This window comes from Erpetoichthys calabaricus, chromosome 1, assembly GCF_900747795.2.
Source record: "Erpetoichthys calabaricus chromosome 1, fErpCal1.3, whole genome shotgun sequence".
Taxonomy (NCBI): Eukaryota; Metazoa; Chordata; class Cladistia; order Polypteriformes; family Polypteridae; genus Erpetoichthys; species Erpetoichthys calabaricus.
The window spans coordinates 66,185,638-66,212,507 of NC_041394.2; the positions used below are offsets into that span (position 1 = coordinate 66,185,638).

The window sequence follows — 26,870 nt, forward strand, 5'->3', positions numbered from 1 at the left end:
CGCTAATGTCTTCTCTTTGTTTGAGATCACACTTTTTTGCACATTCTAGCAATGTTTTTGTAGGTTACCTCTGGATAAATATCACAAATATTTAAAAAGGCACCTTTTTTGATTTAAGTGTGGGTGTATACAGTATGTATGTATGTGAAGGTAACCATCAGATGGATTGGTGCCTCATTAAGGATTGGTACCTGATTAGGTGGGTTTCATGTTGGATGCATGGATAATTGCTTCATCTGTTAATTTCCCTGCTATTGGTTTGACTGTACTGCTAAGTCTCTGTGCTGAACTATGGACCAGCATCCCATCCTAAGCAAGTATCTGTAACACCTCTTTTACGGCAATTTTAGTCTCCAGCATGTAGGATATTAGAGTATAGAAAGTGTCTTGAATGTTTACGACTTATTTATTTTTCAACCTGGTCTTCCATGCTATACCCTTTATATCCAAACATCACTTTTCTAAACATGTTTTACGAGTCTTGAGCCTAGATAATAAATCCGTCCTTAACAAAATGTCCATCCAGCTCCAGGCACCTGCATTTCCTCACACCTACACTTGGCCAAATTAGATTCACCATTTGACCAAGTTGCACGGGTCTGGATTGTGGGATGAAACCAGATTTTACAAATATGCAATATATGCTTTTTTTTATTGTACAATTTTGGATTAAGCTCAGGAGTTTGCATGTTCTCCCCGTGTCTGCGTGGGTTTCCTCTGGGTGCTCCGGTTTCCTCCCACAGTCCAAAGACATGCAGGTTAGGTGGATTGGCAATTCTAAATTGGCCCTAGTGTGTGCTTGGTTTGTGGGTGTGTTTGTGTGTGTCCTGCGGTGGGTTGGCAGCCTGCCTGGAATTGATTCCTGCCTTGTGCCCTGTGTTGGCTGGGATTGGCTCTAGCAGACCCCCGTGACCCTGTGTTCAGATTCAGCGGGTTGGAAAATGGATGGATGGATTAAGCTCATAATCCACAAGCATGTTTGTTGGATCAAGAGGCAATGTTTTTGTGCACTGTGATGGATTGGCAAAACCCTGCCTTGCTTCCAGTAATGATAGGGATACATTATACTTGAGGCAAACAAGTCAGAAACTTCAGATTTAGATTGTTTGGTTTGCTTAGATTTTTATTCATATTTCATATTGCTGTCTTTGTGTTTAAGCATGTTCTTCCCAATCTGTGTGGCTACTACAATTTCCTCATGCCAAGGGACATGCATGTTAATTTACTTGGTGACTTTTAATTAGCTCTATGTAAGTGGAAGTGTGCTATTGGCTGTGCCCAGTGATGGACTGGCTCTACATCCAGGACTGGATCCTGCCTTGTACTCTGCGGTTCCCAGATAGGTACCTGATCCTAGCAATCCTAAGTTAGATAAAGGAGTTTGAAGGTAGATGTTCACAGACATAAATTTCTCTGGCTAATTTCTATAATTTCTGCAGTGATGGGTGCTTAGCAGGTAGAATGTGCCTGAACACAACCCACATTAGAAGCAGTAAAGTTTTTTAAAAGGGTATTCACATGTCCTTCCTGTAGCACATATGATGAGTGATTTCCTGAAGCAGCTAACATATTAATTTTGTTCAGTTCGAACTGTGTGCTCAGACTACATTGATTTTCTCTGTGCTAGAAAATTATGCCCAAAACAGGTGATACATGTCATTAGAGTCTACTATGATACTTTCAAATGTTGCTTGACTTCTCTTCAGTTAGGTAATCACTTGTGTTCCATCAATTTTATGGTGGCACTTTGGAGAAGGAATAACATTTTATGCCATGAAGCACAATATTTTGTTTTATTGCTTGCAGCCCTGTTGAAGTGGTACATCCTCTATCTGACATCACTCTCACATTGATAAATCCAGAAATCTGAGATGACTGGTGACCAGTATCTGCTATGGAGTATTACTGTCTGAAAAGATATGATGGGAAACCTATTATGACTGCTAACGTCTCTTTAAAATCTGCCACAAGTTTCAGTACAACCAGTATGAAATCTGCATAATTTAGTTTATACTATTTAAGGATTCCTATTGCTAAATGGTTCTTGAGACATTGCTCTTCTAATCTGAGGTGTCCTTCATCTTAGGCTTTTGTGGTAACCTAAAAATCTTGTGTAACATTTGCGTGCTCCCTTGGTCAATTTAATAAATGTTGCACTGATATTCTTTGCTTTTGGGACAAACATTACTGGGTGTTTTAAACAACAAATTACTGGGCAGGATTGAACCCAGAGATTGTTGCCTTTGGAAGCAAAGACATTTTTTACTTGGTATACTTGCAAATGTGCCTACATTTGACAATCTTGCTATAGTATTGATCTCCAGGGTTCTTTATTTTCTTCAGTTCCTTTATGTCACACTACATTTCCTATGGGGCCTGTATTATTTTCATGGAGCGTCCCTTGAAACTTTTGTGCATTTGATTATTAAACATCTGAGCCTTTTCTATTTTATCTTGTTACTTTGAAAGATCTATTCATCCTGCTACTCCAACTTGACCTAGAATAGGATTGGTTAGTTCTAATACTGGGTGGATGGATTCTTAAAATATTTTGCCTTGTTAGTCATAATTAGTAAGGCATCCTGGGTAACAGTGAATTGATTGCATGTCTGTTTTATTTAGTTGCAGTAAACCGAATTATTTTATTTTCCAACATCAAGGGTCATGTCATAAATCTTCCAAAACTCTATCTTTGATCTGATTAGAAATTAATGGATTTTTTTTCTTTCTCATTTAGATTGTGTTTCCTCTTTTTTTGTAAGTGTCAGTCATGCAATGTTCCCAGGTTGTTCAGTCTCAGTAGAACTTCTTACATCTTTTATTCTAAGTGCTGTCAGCTATAGAGTGGAAAACCAACAAATAAAACCACGACCACTGTAGTGACAGTCACCTAGTGTATGCACCATTAATTAATTTAAATTTATTTCTAAACCTTCAAAAACTTAACGAGAGAGGAAAAGTGATAAATAAGACAACTGTCAGTTAAATAATTATGACTTGAATTTCATCACTTGCTTGATGGAATCATACCTATTATTTAATAATCCTGCATGGTCTAACGTAAAGTGGAAAAATTGCACTACTTTTGTAAGACATGAGAGCATGCCACTTTTTACCCCATTAAGGATTTTATTCAGAAATAAAAATATATACTGTAATTGACAATCCAATGATGTGACTACTCTGTTGTCATATTATTTTAACATGTAGTGTCACACATTTGAATCAGGGGTTATAAATAATACAAATATTATCGTTTTTGAATACGGTGCCATACATAGCCTAAATAAAGAAATGAAGGCCTCACATTTGTCTTGCAATGTAATAGGAATGGCTACATATCTGTCCATGTTTAACTGTCTTATTTGCTCAGACACATCCATGTACTTATACTTTGAGTGATCTGATGTTGTTACCTGTATATTATTGGCATGTGGGTGGAAAACCAGAGTATTTGGAAGAAACACCACATTGGCAGTGGCAGCAGCATTTGTAGCAAGTAAAAATTGATACAGGTTTCAAAGCATGTGGCTTTCTGTACCTGGGGTTATCTTTCAATGCTGGTGAAATGAAGTGCCCCATATGTTCCTTCGAAAATAAAATGTATTTAGTGTTTCAGAACTTCCCCATTTTAATGATTTGCAGTATGAGGCAAATAGTTAAAAAAAAAAAAACATGAAATGTGTTAACAGAAAGGCAAAAATCAAACTTGATCATAGTTGTGGTGCTACTGAAACAGCATCAACCCAACAGTAAGTTGTTCAACAGGTTTTTGAAGCCAAAGTAATGTTCATTCGTGTAAAAACTAAAATGTGATGAAAATAGCGAAAGCACATATGACACACATTTGATTAGTATAGACGAGAATGGGATGCAGTCTCTAGTTTTGTGTAATTAGTCAGACATAGTCCATGTCTGGATTAGTACGCAATTTTGCACACATTCTGAAATCGTCTTAAATTAACAAATTTGATGTCACAAAGACAGCATTAAAGTTGGGAACAATGTAAAAAGGAGAGAGATATTTTGAAAATGAAAGCACCACAAGTTTTTAACGTTTGAGGTTGAATTTATTTACATTAAATTTTACACATTAGTGTTACTGACTGATTAATTTTTCCTCTGATGCAAAGTAAATCTCACAACAAATGTCAAACCTGACCAGGTGATCTTCTAACAAAACTGATTTTTAGCACATACTGTTACTAAAGCAGCTTTTAAGCATCTGTGTAAATTGACATTTGCATAATTGTGATTTTCACTAATTCATGTAGCACTGATAAAATAAAACTTTAAATAGTATTTTTAGTCTTGCATATAAGCAGTAATTTATTTTTAGTAACTGGGCGTAAAATGACTGAATATATTTAGGATGTGCATAAACATAAATCAGATCAGTCAAATCTTTCTTTATAAACCCTACACTGAAATCCTTCCCAAGCCTCTAAATCCCTCCATTTGTTGTTACATTGGGGACCCTCAATCATGTGTCAAATGAAATTTGAGCTCTAGAAAAAAAAATGGTAATAGTCCACACATCTATCCTTTTATTTTTCAAATATGCTTAGTCCATTTAAGGGCTATGGGGACTGGGCTCTCTATGGTATTTAATGGGCCCAATGTGCACCCAAGGCAGACCCAACCCAGACAAAGATTTTGCAAAGGGGAAATATAATGTCATGCGATTTTATATTTTATTTTACTTTTTTATATTATTTTGGGGAATCACTTTGATCTCTAGCTTGTGTTGGAATAGGTTACAACTGTGAGACTAATAATTAGTGATTCTGACGTTACTTTCCTCTACTAGAAAACTGTGGCGCCTTTTTTTCCCCCAGGTAACGCATTCATAAATGTTAGGCAGCTATGCACCTCAAGTAGCTTGGGGTCTTACTCTTTAGGACAAGTAGGGGTGATTGTGAGGTTAACCAAAACATTTGTGCAGTGGCAGCAGTTGTTGGAACAGGCAGAGGTAGTAAACAATAGCCAAGCCATTAGAGGAAACTTTTGATTTATGTTGTAGTCTACAACTCTGTCCTCACCTGTGATCACAAGCACATGTGGTGACTGAAAGCATGAGGTTATCCTTACAGGCAGCCAAAAAGTTCATTTTTAGCATTCCTTAGTTTTGTTTCTTTGATAAAGTGAAGAGCTCAGTAATATGAGAGGACCTCAGCATACAACTGCTGGCTTCACAGACTAAGAGTAGGTATCTGAGGTTTTTAGTCATATAGTCACAGTGTCCCTTGGTTATCTCCATCATGAGGCCCACAAAGCACTGCCCCATAGGAGAAGACCCAATCTCTTTTTGAGCGTCAGGGAATTCTGTAGTAAGCTGAAAGAGGTTTCAGAGGATGGGGTGACTGGGTGTCTCCAGCTCGGCATGTAATCACCGCAGTACTCAATAGTGTAAACAGAGTGAATGTTTTCTCACTGCAAGGTGCTGAAGTGGACTTTTAGACTTTGCTTTGACAATAGTTCTCCATAGATAAACATTAAAAGTATAAGATGTTTTCCAGTAACAATTTTAAAAAGACATTCAAGATTACTGTCATTCAACATGTTGATATCTTACTATGTTGATTAGCCAGAATTGGGTATCTTTTTGGAAATTTAAAACAAAAAAATAAAACCATATGCATTCCTGATAACTTGTGACTGCTTCGTTTTGTAAGCATTTTCAGGCTAGTGCTTCAACACGTGTTTTAACCCATGCATTCCAACCTGAGTACTATCATGAATTGGATGTGCAGTGTTAGTGCTGCAAAGGTTTTCGGAAGAAGCTGTCAGTTTGAGATTAGCTGCTTAAGTTAACCAGATTTTCTGCTTCTTAAATAATAGTGCTGCAAAGGTTTTTGCAAGAAGCTGTCAGTTTGAGATTAGCTGCTTAAGTTAACCAGATTTTCTGCTTCTTCTGCTTCTTAAATAAATTCTGGTATAAGCATGCAACCGATGTGTGCACAGAACATGCGTAAGTTCAGATTTATTGTTGACTGTACAGTTTATAGTATATAATGACATTCTTAGTTGCATGTCTCCCTGAGGCTAATGACAGTAGTACTGCATGAACAACAGACAGTACAACACGGGGAATACAGAGTACATGTAATAAATAAACATCAGATGAAAAGAAAGACTGATGCAGACATCAGTATGAGTGGCTATTGAGTAGTCTTATGACTTGAGGATAAAAACTGTCCTTGAATTTGGAGGTGTGAGCACTAATGGTCTGGTACGATTTCCTGGAGGTAGAAAAGGGACTGTGCATGAAGACTGAGGTTTTAATAATACTCTTAGCCTTTATATAGGGACAGAGTGAAACTGAGTATCATTAATGTTATATGCTAACACCATGCTCTAGAAATATTATTTATTTAAAGAGCAGACTAAAATATATTTTTAAAAGCTATGGAACATTCAGTCTAATTTTTATAGTGCACTATTTTTTTTATGTTGTTAGTCATTCTTCAGATTCTTCGACTGAACATGGCTGCTCGCCCACTTGTTATAGCTGCAACAATTCCATGGCAGGTTGCTTCGTTCATATTTTACATACTTTTTTCAAATCAATCAAATTAAATAAGAGATAAAAACCTTGGCAATACTGCACATTTCCAAGCTTTTGATTGCAGGCTGAAAACGACCATTTTAGTATTTCCTTTATCATTAAACAGATCTGGAGATACCAATGTGGTTCCAGGCACTTTTTTTTTTTTTTTGTAATATTTCAAATCTTTTATTTTGTTATGGTGTGGTATGTACATACTGTACTATGACATGAATATGTTTCACTCAAACAGGCTTTTAGATAATATCTTGCTTTCTTGTAATTAAAGGCATTTTCATATTTATGGTTTGTTTGCTTTGTGTGGAATAAGGAAATGATTACCGGTAGTTACTTTATTTCAGTCTCCAGTTAGTTGGGTTGCACTCAACACAGAACAGTTAAAATTAAAAAGTAACCATTCCATAGGCCACGGACTTCTTTCATTTGGGCAGAAAAAGTTTTTATTTGGGGGGAGGGGGGGTGTTGGGTTGGGTTTGTAGGGGGAACAATCATCATGGAGGCAGAATTCCAATTGTCTTATATCTTAAAGAATACAATAAACGTGCTTCTTCACATGCTACATCTTGGTCATTCTACTCTGCAAGGAGCACAGAGTGAAGTGTTTTCATTTCATTTAGATAGTACACATCTCCGCTGAGTTTCATTTCACTTTGATGTAGTGTATTTGCTCTCCTGTAGCCTGCTGTATAAATGTAACCTCTATTCAGAGTTCTCCCAAATCACGTCTACTTTCTTTACACCTGTAATTATTTGTTAATAATATTAATTTTAGAATGTTTGACTTTGACTATGCAACATCAAAGATAATGTGCTTTCAGTGTCCATATTGTGCACAAAGTGTGAACGCATTAAGAGGATACCTCACCTGTGTACATCACTCTTGCAATGTAAGGTTAGGGGTTTTTATCATTAATCTCCTAGGGTCATGCATTTCTTTCCACCTTTTTATGTGGTTTGTTAGATGCAACTGCAAGTAAATTTACATGTATTTTTTTTTTTAAATGTGGTCAGCTGCTATCTAAGAGAGAGAGAGAGGGAGGTTCTGAGCCTAAATTAAGTGCTGTGTTTGAACTGATTGACTAGTACTTATGCAAGCTGTCTTAGGTGAATTGTGTTACATTTGTTTCTGTATTTCTTCTTATGCTAAGATTGCCTTAAAATGAGCATTAATGGCATAGCTTGTGGGTGGCTATAGCAGTCATGTTAATACCATAATGCGCAGAATTTTGTACAGTTAGATCAGTCTTGTGTTGGATCACATTCATATCTCATGCAAAGCACTCCTGAGTTTGACTGGTACCGTACCACAACCACCTTTTCTAAAAGGTGTAGGTCCAGTTATATGGTGTGCACCAGAGTGCAATTGGTATGTTCTACATAAGCAAGCTGAACTACAGGGGGAAAGTTGCTCCAGAGTTTGAAACAACTGTTCCAAATGAACTAAATGAACTAGAACTAGCCTTAGCACCATCATCTGACTTAGGATGATTGTTTTTATATTATATAGGTATATAGAGATATACTTTAGATGAAGTGACTTACTTCCACTCAAAAATACAGCTTCAACCTAGTGCTCCAAACCACATTTTAACTTCTTAATTTATTTTCTTTCCTCTGTAGTGTTCTGTGTAAGTGAGATGTCTTTGTAAATTAAGTGTTAAGAATACGCAAAAGACACAGACGGGGAATATATTAGTAACACGCTTCATGAATCATCCATCCATCCATTATGCAACCCGCTATTTCCTAACTACAAGGTCACGAGAGTCTGCTGGAGCCAATCCCAGCCAACACAGGGTGCAAGACAGGAAACAAACCCCGGGCAGGGCGCGCGCGCACACACACACACCAAGCATGCACTACGGACAATTTAGAATCGCCAATGCACCTAACCTGCATGTCTGTGGACTGTGGGAGGAAACCTGAGTACCCAGAAGAAACCCATGCAGACACAAGGAGAACATGCAAACTCCACGCAGGGAGGACCCGGGAAGTGGACCAGAGTCTCCTAATTGCAAGGCAGCAGCGCTACCCACTCCGCCACTGTCTTCATGAGTCAACTGAGTTTAAATAAAAAAAAAAAAAAAAGAATGTAAGGAATGTTGTTTTGCTGCATTGTGTTTGGTATTCACTGTGTGTGCTCCCAAAAATTATTATTTGAATGCTTTTTTATCTGTTTGTGTATTTTTGTGTGTGTTTTTTCATTTTTGTTCTTATCGTACTCACGCTATGGAATATTTTCCATGTTTTCTGGTTAATTATTATTTTTTGCCTCAGAGGCAGAATGAAAAAATGGTTAGCACTGCTGCTTCAGAGTATTGGGTTTGGAATCTGGTCTGGTCTGTGTACTATGCAGAGGCATCTGTAGACGTGGTGGGTGTGAAAAGCAGTTGAAAAATTCATCCTTTTTTTGTGAATGATTTGCTTATGCCACAATAATACTACTAATAGAACTCACTGCCTTTCCATAAAACAAACAACTTTAGATACAAGGCAAGAGTAAATCCTGGATGGGAGTACACACACGCACACACACACACTTTTCATTCACAAGTTGATTTAGAGTTCACCCAACAGGCGCATTTTTATGTGGTGGGAGGAAACTGACAGAAACCCATGTGTACGTGAAAAATTTCTCAATGCCAGAGATTTAACATGAGAATCAAGACCAGGGGCGTCATGTATAACGCCATGTGTAGAACTCACACTATAACATGGCGTAAGCAAAAAAGCGGGAATTTGCGTACGCACAGAAAAATCCAGATGCATAAATCTGTACGTTCGCCAACTTCCACGTTCTTCTGCTACATAAATCCCGATCAGCGTGAAAAGTAACGCATATGCACACGCCTGCTTCCCCACCCCAACTCCTCCCAGAATTACGCCTCTTTGAATATGCAAATCAATATAAATAGCCCTTAAGCTCAGCGTTTTATGAAAAGATAATCGGAAAGCACTGTGGAAAATAGAAGAATTTCAGCGAATACCAAGTGGAGGCAAGGAGAAACTTACTATTCGTTGGTTTAAACAGTGATATAATCAACAAAAGGAAGTTGATCGAGTGACATATAGTGTCGGAGAAAATGGAGAAAGCTCAAGTTCACAAAGTCGCACAGTGCCCAAAATAAAAAAGATGTCACATATCAAAGTCGCCGTGAAAAGGCGAGTCGTGGCCCACCATCTGAGTGTCATATGAAAGCTTATTAGGGTGCAGAAAAAAAATAGGCACACAGTGGGGAAAAAAGCTCGAAATGTCAACTTTAATCTCAGAATTTCCACTTTAATCATGTACTTTATTTAGTCATTAAAGTAGAACATCATAAACTTCATCTTAAAATCGTTTAATTTACTAGTTTCTCAAATCCCATCGTAACTAAAGTAGCACGTTAAATGCTTTGTTTTGTATTTGATCTTTTATGTGCTCTATGTGTGTGAATCACTACGTGCTTCCGGGCTTTCTCTTCCTCCGACAGGACACAGAATCCATTACATTCATAATATTACAGCTCTCTGAACAATTAAAATACTGAGATGTATACGTGATATCTTTTTCATGATGATAGGAATGAAAGCATGTTATTAAACATGGGAAGACGGTGGCGCAGTGATTGTTCATGTCTCACACAAGATGCTTGCTGCGCCATGTGCGACCTTTGATTAAATAATTTATTGTAGCAGTACTGTCTCTTTCAAACGTACTAACCTCCAATTCCTGTCTTTACTTTTCTTTCTCCAATTAACCAATCGCCACACAATCAGCTCTGTAGTTGACGTTAAGCCATCTGTAAGCTTAGAACGATGATTCTTCAAAACATTTAAAGGACATTGAAATATCTTCGTAGTATGTGTTTAATTATTGTATCCATCTATCCTTCCAGTGTCGCGCCAGCCCAGCAAGAATACAGCATGAGCTAGGAACAATCCATGAACTAGCTGGTGCTACAGCACCGTGTCCTCACATGTTTAATTATTAACAATATAGATTATTTAAATTAAGTTAAAGTTTTATCTGTATAATATAATCAACATATTTTGCTGCATTTCATCTTAAAAATGATATCGTTATCATATGTTAATCCGCGCTTTATAAAATGGCGCAGGTTGTGCAATATTATAACTGTAGTGCAAGTTTACAGTGAGGTGATTGTACTTATAAGTACAGACAGTTCTACAAGGAGCACTTGATGGACTAATTGAGTGCGTTTAAAGTTCTTGGGATGAAACTGTTTCTGAACTGTGAGGTCCATACAGGAAAGGCTCTGAAGCGTTTTGCCGTGGCTGAGGCAGCGTGTGCTTGATGCTGTATACCAATATTTCTCTTTCTAATCAGCTGCTGCTATGATTCCTAACTCAGATACAGTGATATGAATACTGAGTGGTACAGTGAGAGTAATATGGAAAAAGATGATCCACTGTGGCAACCCTTAACGGGAGCAGCTGAAAGAAGAAAAAGAAGGTGCAGTGAGAGTAACAACGCTAAAGCAGTTATGGTATTTGGAATACTATGGCTATTCCCTGGACCATTATACAGTGGAACCTCGAGATACGATCACCTCTGTACACGAGAAATTCAAAATACGAGGAAAGTATGAGCGAAAAATTCAGATCTAAATACGAGCATTGGCTCACGTAACGAGCCACGTGCCAGGCTGTGGGTATAGCTTGCGGCTTAGCGAGGGGGCGTGGTAGCTGTAGCGAGACGCAGGGCGATCTGCGGTGTCTGCGTTTCTCACCTAAGTGCACAGGTGGGAAACTGCCCACATCCATGATTTGTCCTGTGGCTGATGGGCTGGGCAGGGTTGCCACCCGTCCTTTAAAATACGGAATCGTCCAGTATTTGAGAATGAAATTGCGCGTCCCGTTTTGAATCAATACGTATGCATCCCTTATTTTTTTGTATTAAAAGTGGTAACCCTAGCAGCTGCCATGTCTTCCCCGCATATATAGAGAAGCGCGAGCCGGTTAAGGGGGAGAAGAAGTAAAAGAAAAGAGAGGAGAGGAGAGAGAACGGAGGTTGCAGGAGGAGGCAGAAATCCGCAGCAGTAGGAAGTCGGTGCGAGAGAGCGAGCGAGTACAGGCTCGCGTGTAGCTGAACAGGCGAGCCAAACAGCTGAAGCAGGACGGTGTAGAGAAGGTCAGCTGCATTAAGTGTCTCGCCTGTTGCAGAGCCCGTATGGGAGAAGCAGGTGAGATGCTAACAGAGAAGAAGCACCGGGGATTGTCATCTGTTTTTTGAAGACTGCTTCCTGTTGACGTTTTAACCTCGTGTTAAAGGATTGTTATTCTTATGTACTTTAAACCTCCACTTCACAACTGTTTTAAGGATTATTTATTTAAAGATTTATTGAATGCTCTACTGCACTTTGGACACCTGTTTTGATTCTTTTAATAATCAGTTATATTATTTACCAGTGTTATTTATTAAAGGTAGACTACAGTATGTATAATTTATCAGTGTTATTTGTTAGGAAAAATTATTTTTATGTTAATATATTTGGGATACGGAACGGATTAACTGGATTTCCATTATTTTCAATGGGGACGTTTGTTCTAGATACGAGAAATTCGCTATACAAGCTCAGTGCTGGAACAAATTAAACTCGTATCTAGAGGTTCCACTGTATTATTACAGGTTAATTACAATCAGATGCATTACACTAATAAACAATATGCAGTTAGTTTCAGTGTATTTATAAAGCCACATCAGGAATGTGTATCTAAGAATGAAAGGGTAACCACACAGGAACAGTAGCACTGCTTTGATGCTGGGTGCCGCCAGTCTGCAAAACCGAGCAGAGAACTTGCGTATGCCAGGGTATGAGGTGCCGTGGAAATGTGTGTGGCTTTACGGCAAGTTTAGGTTTTATACATCGCAATCTGAACGTGGAAACGTTCGTTTGCAGCATTTCTGTGCGTATGCACCGTTTATACATGAGCCCCCAGGTGTCTATGCACCTTTCAGTTGGCTGCTGGGAACTGGATATCCATGAGGAATCTGTATTAACTAAAATATGCAAATGCTAGGCCGATACCAATAATCAGTCTTTCCTGTATTATTTATGCCACTGCTATTAATATCGATATTTTTTGTTTTTACTTTTTCTGCATCTTGTTTATACACATCTTTCAATCATGTTTACATCTGATTTACTTAAAAGAGTTCAAGCTACTAAAATTAGGTAAATGTTTTATTTAATTCCATAAACATTTTAAAATTTTGCCCAGAAGCAAATCATATAAACTAACATATACACTTGGACACTTTACATATTATTTCTTAGGTTTTTAATGTGAAATTATGGTGTTCTTTAGCCATGAATGTTAAGTAATGAATGTAGTTATCAGGCTGTCTTAAATAACTATATTACCTTTATGAAATAAAGGGTGCTGTTTTTTTAGCTGACTAATTAAAATTGTGTTATATATCTTTTTTAAGCCTTCAGATAAAGGATCAAATGTTGTCAGAATGATCACAAAGGCAAGTTTTTACCCAGTAAACTTCACAATCTTCAGAGTGGCTAATCATTTTAGTCTTGGATATTCTTATATTCTAACACCAGGCCCACCACCGAATTATTTTTTTCCTCTATTTTTGTTCAATAGCAATAACTGGTTTATTGTACTACTGTGTCACCCAAGTTATCAAAAAACTAACTGTAATATTATACAGCATTTATCAGTGATGTATATTGCCCCGGGGCGGCACGGTGGCGCAGTGGGTAGCGCTGCTGCCTCGCAGTTGGGAGACCTGGGGACCTGGGTTCGCCTCCCGGGTCCTCCCTGCGTGGAGTTTGCATGTTCTCCCCGTGTCTGCGTGGGTTTCCTCCGGGTGCTCCGGTTTCCTCCCACAGTCCAAAGACATGCAGGTTAGGTGGATTGGCGATTCTAAATTGGCCCTAGTGTGTGCTTGTTGTGTGGGTGTGTTTGTGTGTGTCCTGCGGTGGGTTGGCACCCTGCCCAGGACTGGTTCCTGCCTTGTGCCCTGTGTTGGCTGGGATTGGCTCCAGCAGACCCCCGTGACCCTGTGTTCGGATTCAGCGGGTTGGATACTGGATGGATGGATGGGTATATTGCCCCAGCACTTTACATAAGTAGCACAGTAGTATATGAGCTTAATAAATCCTTCAATTGTTAAAATCCTAATTGCCTACCATAAGTTGATATCTTCTATTACGTTAAAGATAAGCTGAAAAAAATAAATTCTCTATGCAAGGAAAGGTTCAAGAATTTATTAGATATTTTGCATGAATTAATTAATGTCTTTTTAAAATAATCTTGGCAAGACTTTGCTGAACTTTCTGCTGTTTTAATATATTGGAAGCTGTACTAGAAACTGTAGGTTACTAGGCATCAGAGGTAACCTACAAAACTGGATCTTTAGTTCATTAACCAGCAGAAGACAAAGAACATAGGTAAGAAGAGAATGCTTCATATGTAGCGAGGTCATCAGTAGAGTCCTTCAGTGGTCTGTCCTTGGACCATTTCTTTTTCTGACTTTTATCAATTACATTGATTCTGATATAGCTAGTAAACTTGTAAATTTGCAAATGACCGTAAAATTGGAGAAGGAGGACAATGAGGAGGTAGCATAATTAATTCAAAAAGACTTGGACAAGCTTCAGAACTGGGTGAACACCTGGAAAATGCATTCTAATGTAGAGAATTGCAAAGTGCTACACATGGGCAAAAGGACCATCAATTATAAATGCAAGATGGGAGGCACTATCACACACTCTGACAGTCTCAAAAAATCATTCTGTTTAAGGGGAGGTAATCCACGTATTTAAAATCCTTAAAGGCATTGATAAAACAGATCTAGAAACATGCTTTAAACTTAATGGTGAGTTACGTACTCAAGGACATCAATGGAAATTAAGGGGATGTGCATTTAAGACTAAAGCCAGGAAATGCTTTTTTTACACAGAATTTTGGGACGCTGGAACAAACTTCCAAGACATGTAGTTGAAGCAGTAACCTTGACAACCTTTAAGAAGAACCTGGATGAGATATTGGGACAGCTTAGCTATTCGATAAACAAACAAGCTTGATGGACTGAATGGTCTGCTCTCGTTTGTCAAATTTTTGTTTCCTGTGTTTCTTATTTGAGGAACTAAATTAAACTGGGCTCTCTTGTCATGCACCGTAGTTCTCAAAATTATATAGGAGAATGAGGGTAATGTTTTAGTTTCAAGGAATTATTTTGGAACACATTGTCTGTATGACTGTTTTATTTTGTGTAATTGTATTTTTTCTGCCTTGATGAAAAAAGGCATTTGATCCTGTGATTGCAAATCGAACTGCTTACTTAGTAATTCACATTGTGTGCATTAGATGTTTGTGTGGACTGAATGAAATTGGTTAAAAGCAATATGTTTAAAAAAATAATAGGACAGACTTCAGAGTTCAGAGTCTGAATAAAGGGAATCATTTTAGTTAAATGCATTTTCTTAAAAATCAGAAATAGTACATCATAGCACAGTCATGGGTTTCCATCTTGGCCCAATCACTCCTTTATGTCTATGTTTGTATTTTCCTACTGTCCCTCTGGGTTTCCTTCCACATCCTAGATTTTCAAGTGGGTGTGTGTGTGAAAAATGCAAAGGTGACTTGCTCACACACTCAGTTGTCAACAGAAACACTATTTGCTATTTAGTTAAAAAGCTGAAATTTGTTAGGATGGTGCATCAAGGCCATTAGGTATCCACTAACAAAGGACATTTTCATATGTTAATATTTCAAGTCTTGTTTTATTAGTTTTGTTTTTTTTATCTGTTTTGTTTTTTAAATTCCCTGGTAATATTTTTTTCATTTTTGAACTTATTTTTTATATAATTTATTAACTTTTTTCTCATCTTGATTGTATAATGTTATCCTTCTTGAAATAAAATAATATAAAAAATATTTAGGTGTTAGAAGTTATAGCCTTGATGGATTTGATTGAAATTTGGTGACACCATAGAAAAAAGGAAGTTAGTTAATACATGTTTTTTATATTTCTAGGTAATTTTTTTGTCAGTATTTAATATTTTGCTAACTTGTATGCTTGGCACAGTGTTGAGTTCCTTATGCAAATGATGGAACCACAAGAAGTGATTGATTGACCACGTGAATACCACTAGTAACTAATAGGGTGGAAAACTCAAGTTGGGGCGTTTGTCCTGGACTTGAAAAAATTAGACATCATCATGCTATGAAATGGAAAAAGAAAGTTCAGCAAACTCTTTGAAGATGTAAAGCTCAGTGGTTTGTAAGCACTGTTTTTTGCTGTTGACTATCAGCACTCTAAGATGAGTACTGGTTGTCATCTTGGTTATCTGAACTGCCCCATCGACCTCCTGGCTTGAAGTATTTAGCACTGCAAAGCACTCTTTCACATGATCAACAAGCGAGCAGATCACCTTGAAGCGTTGAGCATCATGAAGCATTCTCACACAAATAACTAGGAATTGTTGTATTGGTATTGAGAGTAGGTGAAAGACGAGATAATAGCTGCCTGGCTATTCAAAAATGCAGTACTGGAGGCGGAGTGAGCAGTGCGATAATATACAGTTCAAAATTGTTTCAAGGCACCCAGAAAAAAGTTGTGCCACCTCAGCTCCTAGAATACATAGCTGATTACCCATTTCAGTTAAAAAAATACACTTTCACTGTAAACCTGTTTTGTAGTGACCATCAAAAAAAGCCAAATCACTGGGGAAAGCAAAAAATTAATCTAATGTGGATAACTCTTGTGAAATGAAATGCCTTGACACCATAAAAAGGTGATGGTTTGAAGTTTGGCTGAAAAATGCAAAAAGTGAGCAATCAGTCTATACTGACAAGAGTCCAAAACAGAACCGAGGTAACAGAAGGAATATGGAGGTTTTAAAGCTGGACAGGGGAGATTACATTGTAACAGCTGACCCCTTACCCGGCCAGAAGCCTCACTACCAGGTCCCGTGGCCTGGATAAATTACTGAGGTAAACCTAAATCTACCAAGCCGTACCTCTGACAAATAATATTTCGCCAATCGACAGTTAAACACAAGCAAACAATATCCAAATGTAAATCAAGTGCAGTAATATATTAGATGAAATAAAATGAAAAATACAATAATACAAAACCCCGGTGTAATATATATATATCCCTCCACCAGACCACCAAAGTGAAAGGCAATATATATACAATAATAAATCATCCCTTGTCCCTGCACACAAATAACAAACACACAATACAAATAATGACAATGAATGAATACTGAAATGATAATGAACGTGAAAATAAGTCCGGGTACATAGCTGTCCGAATTACTGATAGCTGTCCCAAAATATTTGTGTTTGATTCTCCCGAATGAAATACCAAAACAATCTCACTGTGATTCCTCAGCAATGGTGGAAAATAATGTCTGACCCCGGGATTTCTGGCGGTGAATGCGTTGCAGTAATCTGGCCAAGTGAGAAGCAAACTGGGAAAAATGTTACGATGTGAATGAAGGCAGAAATTGAAGATCGGTTGTGATTAGGTAAATCTCCTCTCTCCCTGTTCTTTCCGTTTAAATAATAATGATCCGGATATAATGGAAAAAACCTCTGGTTCTGACGTTTCCAGGGGGTCACTGCCTCCCTGCAACAGCCTTCCCCGTTTCTTCTTACTGGGACGACATTTAAACAAACACATACTAGTTTAAACGGGGTGATGTGATGTGATGAGACGCGACAGAGTGCAAACACAATAAACAACAACACTTATGTGGCCCCGCTACAACGTTGTCTGAGCAGGAACTGGAAGTTTCATCATTGGGCTTAGAGCCGGAAGTGACGTCATTGAGCCAAGGCAGAATTTCCAGCGGTTGGTCTTCAGGGACAGAAGAGAAAGGATTAGTGACCTCTGCCACCCCCTGGTACAGCATGGAATTACCTTCTTTTGTGCCCTTTAGTTGCCTCCAATGTGCACGTGTGTGACCCTGTGTATATTCAAGAGTAAGCTGCTCCAGTGATCTAATAATATTGTTATTACTTATTATTTGACTAGTCCCTTTATCCAAGGCGATTTTACAACATTTGAGATACAATTGGTTACATTTTTTTTTGTTTTTCCAGTTGGAACACAGGCAGGTGAACTGACATGCTCATGATCACACAGTGTCGGTAGCAGAGTTTGAACCCACTCCTTCAGGGTTTGAAGTCCAAAGCCTTAAACAATACACCACATACAGTAATCTATTGAGCCCTGTATCAAGGATTAATTCCCATGAAACCTTTTTTAGGAATAAACATCTTTGAAAATGGGTCAAAGGATGAATTACAATCAGTACTCAGTGCTGTGTTGATAGTGAGTATTGCGCTGGACAACAAAACATTAGTTAAAAGACTTTACTAGTGAAGACCTGTGCTGTGATGGCTGCCACCTGGATCTTTGTTCTAGTGCCTGTGCTTGTATTCTCTGATGACTTTGGAGCAGTCTCATTCCATCCCTGTTTGCTCACAAGGGTGCATGCAAACACATTTTAATTAAAGCAGGCTGCTTTGTTTGTCATGTGGATATTCCGCAGTCTGTCGCAGCCTAAATCTATTGATTCACTTTGTGCCTTTACTCAATGGATTCATTTGTCAAATAAGTACTATTCAATATTCTCAGCCCTTTAAATTTCCTGTAGGTGTCCTTGCACAATTTTGTGTGAATTTTAAGCAGCTTTTTAGAAATGTTTGAGAGCAGCTGGAGTGGCTGTGATGGGAGTCTTTAATTCCCAAATGCCTCATTGATTTGGGGGTGGTGGGTCCCAGTTGAAGTCATATCTGCCTGTCTCTCATGCCCAAATGGCATTTCAGATTTTTTACTTTACTAATCCTGTGTGTTTGTATGAATATTATGAGATATGAGAAAAGTTAAAAGATGACTTAGTTCTGAATTTCCTCATTTATTGCAAAAGTGGATGAACAGTCAACCTGTAGCTCTTCTCTAATTCTTGAAAATGAAAGCAGCCAGCAGTCAGTGGGTGTGCATGACGCACACAATGTGCTGGGAAGACATGCTGTGTGTGAAGTGGAGGAGTATTTATGTTGTCCCTCTGTATGTTCTCTTGTGCAAAATTTTATCCCAATATCATAATGGGATTATATTTGTGGTTTTCCTATTTTTCTTTTTGTATCTTTATGAATGTGGAAACTTTTGTAAAAATGTAAACTCTTACTCAAGCTAACAGACATGTAACTTGTCTATTTTGACACCTGAGTTTTTACTTGTGCATCATAAGCAAATCATAAGCCATGGCAGCAAATACAAGTAGTGCTTTCTCAGTATTAACTGTGATTCTGCAGTATCCTGAGCTGATATCTTCGGAGACTTGTGTAACTGCCTTGAAGTAATTCACAGTCAATCAACAATAAGCTGTAAGTTAAACTAATTTAGAATGAGTTAAAACTCTTAATGATAAATCAAATGATAAAAAATCAAGTAGCTCACAAGCACAATTACTACAGTTTAGGTGTCCGTTCTGAAAGGGTCACAAGCCAGTAAGAAGTTAGCCCTATTGACTCGGCTCCAGAGATGTAAAATCTGGTTTCCTCCCAAATTCCAAAGACCTACATATTGGTGTAAATTAAGAAACTTCGTAATCCTGGAATCTTGTGCATGATCATCCTTGGTTAGTCTCCAGCTCCTTAAAGACCTGTGATGGGAATAAAAAAAAGGTTTAAAAAAATAAAGGATGAAATGGGCCTTTTATATATTCATTCTCTTAATCTATTTTCCATTTGCCTGGTAGCATCAAGCACAGGGCAGTAACCAAATATGCACAGTGATCTATCCATTGTGTGGCACATTCACTTCCTATACAAAAATGTGCACAAATGAATAACAAATCAATTTACATTTTTTAGTCCACATGATACACACAGCTTTGGAAATCGGTGTGCCCAAAGATTTTTCCTAAATTAGCAGACTCCACACAGACAGTGCTTGGGATAAGGCAGGGGATTTATAGATGTTTGCACATATTGCAGTCAGCAAGTAAGTAGAAGTAAATGTTATTTTTGCAAATTGCATCTCCAGGAGTAAAATTGTAAGGAGGAACTTTTGGCCTTGGATGGCCTTGATTTGGAGATGCAGTGGTTTAAACTTTTATTTGCTGAAGCTTCTACCTTTTGACATGGGAGAGGGGAGGATATATCTTGTCACTCGTGGAGGAGTTGGTCATTTTTTTGCAACACTTGTGCTTGCTCTCTAAATAATATACGCAAAGATTAGCACAAGATAAAACAATGCATTGCAAACCGTACCTGACAATACAAGATAAGCTCAAACAACACTTTGCATGCCCATTTTTGCTGATCCATTATATACAATGAACAGTCAGTTAGGATTACCAGAACACAGGCAAAGTAAAAGGTCATACAAAATAGTTACATACAGAGAGTATGGTTTGAAATGTCTAAATAAGATGGTCTTTTGTTTTCAATCTCAATTTGAATATTTAGATAGAAGTGTTACTGGCAGTCATACAGGATTGGTGAAATATGCAAAATGTGTCTTTACATGCAATATGTATCATAACAAAATTAGACAGGTGCATAAATTTGGGCTCCCCAACAGAGATATTACATCAATATTTAGTTGAGCCTCCTTTTGCAAATATAACAGCCTCTAGACGCCTCCTATAGCCTTTGATGAGTGTCTGGATTCTGGATGGAGGTATTGTTGACCATTCTTCCATACAAAATCTCTCCAGTTCAGTTAAATTTGATGGCTGCCGAGCATGGACAGCCTGTCTCAAATCATCCCATAGATTTTCAAGTCAGGGGACTGTGATGGCCATTCTAGAACATTGTACTTCTCCCTCTGCATGAATCCCTTTGTAAATTTTGAACTGTGTTTTGGGTCATTGTCTTGTTGGAATATCCAACCCCTGTGTAATTTCAACTTTGTGACTGATGCTTGAACATTATCTTAAAGAATTCGTTGATACTGGGTTGAATTCATCCGGCCCTCGACTTTAACAAGGGCCCCAGTCCCTGAACTAGCCACACAGCCCCACAGCATGATGGAACCTCCACCAAATTTGACAGTAGGTAGCAGGTATTTTTCTTGGAATGCGGTGTTCTTCTTCCGCCATGCAAAGCACTTTTTGTTATGACCAAATAACTCAATTTTTGTCTCATCAGTCCAAAGCACTTTGTTCCAAAATGAATCTGGCTTGTCTAAATGAGCATTTGCGTACAACAAGCGACTCTGTTTGTGGAGTGAGTGCAGAAAGGGCTTCTTTCTCATCACCCTGCCATACAGATGTTCTTTGTGCAAATTGCGCTGAATTGTAGAACGATGTACAGATACACCATCTGCAGCAAGATGTTCTTGCGGGTCTTTGGAGGTGATCTGTGGGTTGTCTGTAACCATTCTCACAATCTTATTTTTCTTGGTCTGCCAGACCTGCTGGGTTTAACAGCAACTGTGCCTGTGGCCTTCCATTTCCTGATTACAGTTTAAACCTCTGAGATAGCTTTTTGTAGCCTTCCCCTAAACCAGGGGTCGGCAACCCGCGGCTCTGGAGCCACATGCGGCTCTTCAGCCTCCTTGTAGTGGCTCCCTTTGGCCTTGACAAAAAAATAAAAACCATGAAAATGAATAATGGCAATTTCTTAATTTAACTTGTATTTATATATATATATATATATATATATATATATATATATATGTTTATTTACTACTACTACTACTGTTATACATTTTAGCATCTAATTTAGAGAGTTTAATTCTGCGTGGACAGAAGCATTTGCCTTCACCGCCAACGACGCTGGCTTACCGGTGTGCTTAATATGTGGCGATAAATTATCGAACAACAAAAAATGTAACGTTGAAAGACATTTTCAAAACAAGCCCTCAGCATTCACTGAAAAATACCCAAGTGAAGATAAGCGAAAGAGAGCAATTTCGGAACTGCAACGGAAAGCTGAACAGAGCAAACATACTTTCAAAAAGTGGATCACTTCTACACAGTCAACTACAGCCGCTAGTTTTGTGGCAGCTCAAGAGATCGTAAGGAGGGATAAGCCGTTCACAGACGGAGAATACATGAAAGAATCGTTCATAAAAATATCAGAGCATCTATTCTCCGACTTTAAAAACAAACGGGAAATTGTTCAGAAAATGCAAGCTGCATTTAGAGAAAGATTCAGTGAGTTCAGAAAGGAAAAACACACACTCTCTCCTTCCCTGTCACACCCCTGGACATCGACCCATCCCTGCTGAACACATCCGCATTCACAGGAGTAAGCCCGATCTAGAAATTGAACTGGACGACATAGCAGATAAAGATTTATGGGTGTCCAAGTTCAAATGCCTGACAGCGGATCTTGAAGAAGTCACCCGTCAGAAGGCTACTCTCACTAAAGAGCACAAATGGAGTGATATTTAAAACCTCCCCAAACCCGACAAATTTGTTTTCGACACATGGAGTGCCATTCCCGAAACGTATATGAACATGAAAAAATATGCATTTGGAGTCCTGTCCATCTTTGGCTCAACATACTTAAGTGAGCAAGTTTTCTCAAGCATGAACTTCATAAAGTCCAAATATCACTCCCGCCTCACACATGAGAGCCTGCAGTCCTGTGTGAAGGTCAAAGTCACATCGTACAGCCCCGACATAGAGATGATCAGCAGCGAACTTCAGAAACAGAAGTCACTTTAAACAGGTGACAACAATAGCATTTAATAAACTATTATTTTTCAGAAAAACAAAACACATTCATTTCGGACCCGGAGCTGATGTAGGTTTTTTTGTATGTTCAGGTGCTTCAGTTGATTCAGCACACTGAAATGGAATTTAATGTTTACTTTTTTAAAGCTGCTAAGCTACAGCTAAATGTTTTATTTATATTAAAGTGGGCTAGTTTTTATTTTAATTTTACACAGGTATAGGAAGGACCCAAATAGGCCTGCATAGTTCAGTTTAATTTATTTCAAAGTAGCCCTACACATGCACACTGCACTTCTGTTTGTTGTATTCCGTGGTTGTAACATGTAAAATCTTAAAAAAGATTAAAACTTTTAAAAGTTTATCAGCTGTGTTATGTTTTGCGGCTCCAGACTATTTTTCTTTGGAGGAAGAGGGGGCAAAATGGCTCTTTTCATAGTGAAGGTTGCAGACCCCTGCCCTAAACCATGATACTGAACAATCTTTGTTTTCAGATCTTTTGAGAGTTGCTTTGAGGATCCCATGCTGTCACTCTTCAGAGGAGAGTCAAAGGGAAGCACAACTTGCAATTGACCACCTTAAATACCTTTTCTCATGATTGGACACACCTGTCTATGAAGTTCAAGGCTTAATGAGCTAATCCAACCAATTTGGTGTTGCAAGTAAGCAGTATTGAGCAGTTACATGTATTCAAATCAGCAAAATTACAGGGGTACCCAAATTTTTGCGCAGCCACTTTTTCCACATTTGATTTAATTTCATACAACTAAATACTGCTTCACTAAAAATCTTTGTTAGGAAAACACCCCAGTACTCAGATGTTCCTAGGAAATGAAAGACATACCACTGTTCTCTTTTTTGTTGAAAGTAAATTATTATGCAGGCTGGGAGGGGTTTCCAAACTTTTTCATATGACTGTATATTGTAATTATGATCAGGAACCTGCTAATTTATTGATTTTTTTTTTCTCAGGCTTTGCATATCTTGTCTTGAATTATTTTCCTAAATGTGTATTTTAAGCATTTATTTGTTGCTAACAAGTTTGGACAATGAGTATTATTATTTTGGATATGTGATGGCACACCTGCATTTTATAGAGAACCAGGAAATTTTTCTGTTTCATCTGTGTTTGAAAGCAGAAATAAAATCCTCTCTCTCATCCCTCAGGGAGTCAATTTTCATTATTCTTGCCAAATCTAATGCTGATTTTTTTTTTATTTCTTTATTTCAGATGCCTGTCTGTACAAATGTGAGACAATGGAGGAGGGTGATGATGAGGTGGACTACCTGCAGAGTTTCAAATACGATTCCATGGTGAGCTGTGTGTTTATGAAGAGTTTCATTTTGTTAGTTTCTTGCATGAAATGGATAGAATTACATGTTGCAATTAAATTGTCATGAGCTTTGTTCTAAAAACTCTACAGTGACCATCTGACATAGTTCAAAATGAGTATAATACCAGTAGGAGTGATGGTAAAATGTACCTTTGCAAAGATTAAATACATAAATGCATGTTATTCTAAACGGGGGAAAAAATTAAGATGACTCCGATAACTTGTATTGTTGAATTGCTGGCACATGGTGTTTGATAATTGAATCATTGTAACTACTGAGTCCAATATATCAGTTCTGTTTACACCAGTAAGGACTATCATTAAGTATTTTAAAATAAACCAAAAATGTTCTCTTTGTAAAACATTAACGGGAAATAATTATTTTAGCAATAACAACTAACAAAATTGAACAAGGCACAAACTTTCTTTAAAACATTTTTACCAGTTTCATAGCCCAGAGTTGTTATTGCATAGTATTGAGCTTTTCATTAGTGTTTGCTTTGCATCTTGCACATTCCTCAGGGAGTGCAATAATTGTACAGTTCCCCTTGTCTGGCCTATAGCTGTTCTTGTTTCCATTTTATTCCTGCCATGCATGCTTGGGGAATAACATAGGCACAGAAGTTAGTGCTGCTGACTCAGGGTTTGAAACCTGGATCAGTCACTGTCTTTGTGGAGTTTACACATTCTGTCTGTGTTTGAGTGGTTTCTCTTGCCTTTAATTAGTTTCATGTGAGTAGGGGGTGCGTTCTTGTGTATGCGCCTCCAGTTGGCTGGTTCCCCATCCAGGATTAGTTCCAATATATGGGGTTTGTGTCAGATGCTGCCTGGCTAGGCTATGCAGACCCAGTGGGACCCTGAATTGTTATAAGCAGATTTAAAAATTGATGGAGATAAAATTTGTGCATAAGAAATATCTGATTGGTGTTAACATTGTCTGTTTTCTGTACATCCTTGTGTTACTGTTTAGCATTAATGATCACATAAATCATTATTAGGGACCTTTGCTGGACCATGCAGCTGCCTCTGGATCAGCATTCTGATTTAAATGCTTTTAGTTCACCAGGTGACCTGTTATACCTTTATGCATATGTCCCTGGCTAACAGTATTTATTTATGTGTCTTTTGAGATATATAAAGCCAATGTCATATTATATTACTTCTAGTCATATAATCTCAAAATCTGTATTTGTTTCCCCCTGCAGTTTGACAGTGATCTTGTGTTATCCCTGGATCCAAGTAGTCCCCTTTCACCATGGAAACAAGTGACAGAAGATGTTTTGACAGGTGAGCCTTTCATCCAGCCTTGTGCCTAATGATGAGCACAGTAAAGCAGGGCAACACCGTCAACTTGGAAACATTTTCGTCACAAACGAGAATATAGATTGTACAAATGATTACAGCCTAGGAGATTGATCAGTCATTCAAGGCCCACAGCCACACATGTATGGAGTTTGGATTGTTCTAAGGGAAAAGCACAAACTTAAGTGAGGCCTTTTAAGCATGGTTTTATGACAAAGTGCTTAGGACATGTAAGGCACATCAGTTAACAGTCGTTTATAAGTCCATACATTAAAAGTTATGACTGCACTTACACCAGTGTGGGATGCTGATGATCAAGTAAAGTATTGCAGTATTTACCAATTTTTTCAATGTTTTGTATCCTTGTTCTGATCTTTGTCTAATTTCAATTCTCTTCTGCTTCAAGAGGGAAATGAGCAGCAAAGAAATGAAAAGGCTATGCCTCTGGCATAGGTGTATAGTTTCTAGAACGGTAATATGTTAAGCAACAGACCCACAATGGGCTGTTGTTTGTATACATAAGAGAGGAATCCATGTGAGTGAGAGCTATATCCAAATGCTCTGAGGTCGCTACACTTTCTACAGCGTTTACTGAACCATGTTTGTAAAATAATAACAAATTTTAAAGAACTACCCAGCTGGCAAGTGATTTTCAGAAGCATAGGAATCACTGGGATAGCAGGAATGTGTTTCACCTTCAGAGGACAGAAAGAGTGAGAGAGACAGTAATGTTTACTTGCACCTTTGAGTTCGGCAAGTGAGTGAACAATTACATTACACAGACAAGAACTCAAGATCTGTGTAGGGAGGTACAAAGAGGCTGAAGTGTTTTGTTTTTGCCCCTTTAATGTTGTTACTTTGTGTATGTCACATGTTTACCCCTTTGCATTTTTACTCTTTTGGTGCACTTGGTATCTTTCTGGGTTTGAAAAGAGATACAATGAATGCCCTCTTTCTTCACAAGATATCAGTTACAGAATAAATGGACAGAAATAGGACAGTAATTCGAGCAACAGTACTCATTAAGGAATTCTGTTTTAGATGAGGTGGTTTATTGCTCCATCTCCTCTTTTTTGCAGTAATTTTGGAGCTAAGTAGTAAATGTGTGTGTCTTTTTATTTATTTATTTTGTTATCACTTTCATTACTGTATTCATAAAAGACATGGAAATGAGAATGTCATTATACTGCTGACACATGACAATACACTTAAACTAGTTTGAACTAAAAGAGACCATATAAAGAGAGATACTATATTTAATGAATTATCTAATTCTATATGAAAACTAATCATGGAGGTCTTGTACTGCGTCTTCCAACAATATATGAAGGGAAGTTGCTAGTTCATTCATTTATTTCAGGTCAAGGATTCGACTGGAGGTCTGTCCTTCAAAGCATCTTTATTGGTCTTTCATTCAGTAGGTTGTGCTGAACCACAACAGGGTAAACTTCTAAGCTGAGTTACCACTACATTGAATACACTTATGTGCTAGTGTGTATGACCTCTTTTCACGTCCAGAACAGTCTTACTTAGTTGAGAAATGGATTCAGTAAGGAACCGGAAAAAGTTTGCATGTTAACCCAAAGGCATCATTTAGTTTGTGCATATTTTTCAGCTCCACATTCATACTGAGAATCTCCAAATCCACCTCAGTCCAGAAGGGAACTATTGTTTTGAAAACTGGGAATTGTGTAGGTCATTGGAGCAAATGGAAGTCACTGTCAACATTTTGAAAACAACTGGAAATTATGCCTATTTTGAGACCTTTAATGTGTCCTGCTAGAATATACACATTTGAAAAGGTCTGTGGCTATAAATTAATGCATGTATGTCGTGGCATTCAAGTGATACTCCAACATTATTAAGATAACTAATATGTGCCATGAAAACATTTTCCACATAATTACCATTTACAAGATGTAGTGTTGACACAAGACATGGATTTGTGTTGTTTATATCAAATACTGACCCTGCCATTTGTACATTGCAGTAGAA

At 37.9% G+C, this 26,870-nt stretch overlaps 1 protein-coding gene across 1 annotated transcript in view; it reads left to right on the top strand.

Moving 5' to 3' along the window:
* Window positions 1-26,870, top strand: part of atf6b (activating transcription factor 6 beta) — a 96,599-nt gene that overhangs the window by 18,869 nt on the left and 50,860 nt on the right. Inside the window, 2 exon segments of the mRNA XM_051920274.1 lie at window positions 23,471-23,553; window positions 24,779-24,860. Coding sequence (XP_051776234.1) covers window positions 23,471-23,553; window positions 24,779-24,860 — 165 coding nt within the window.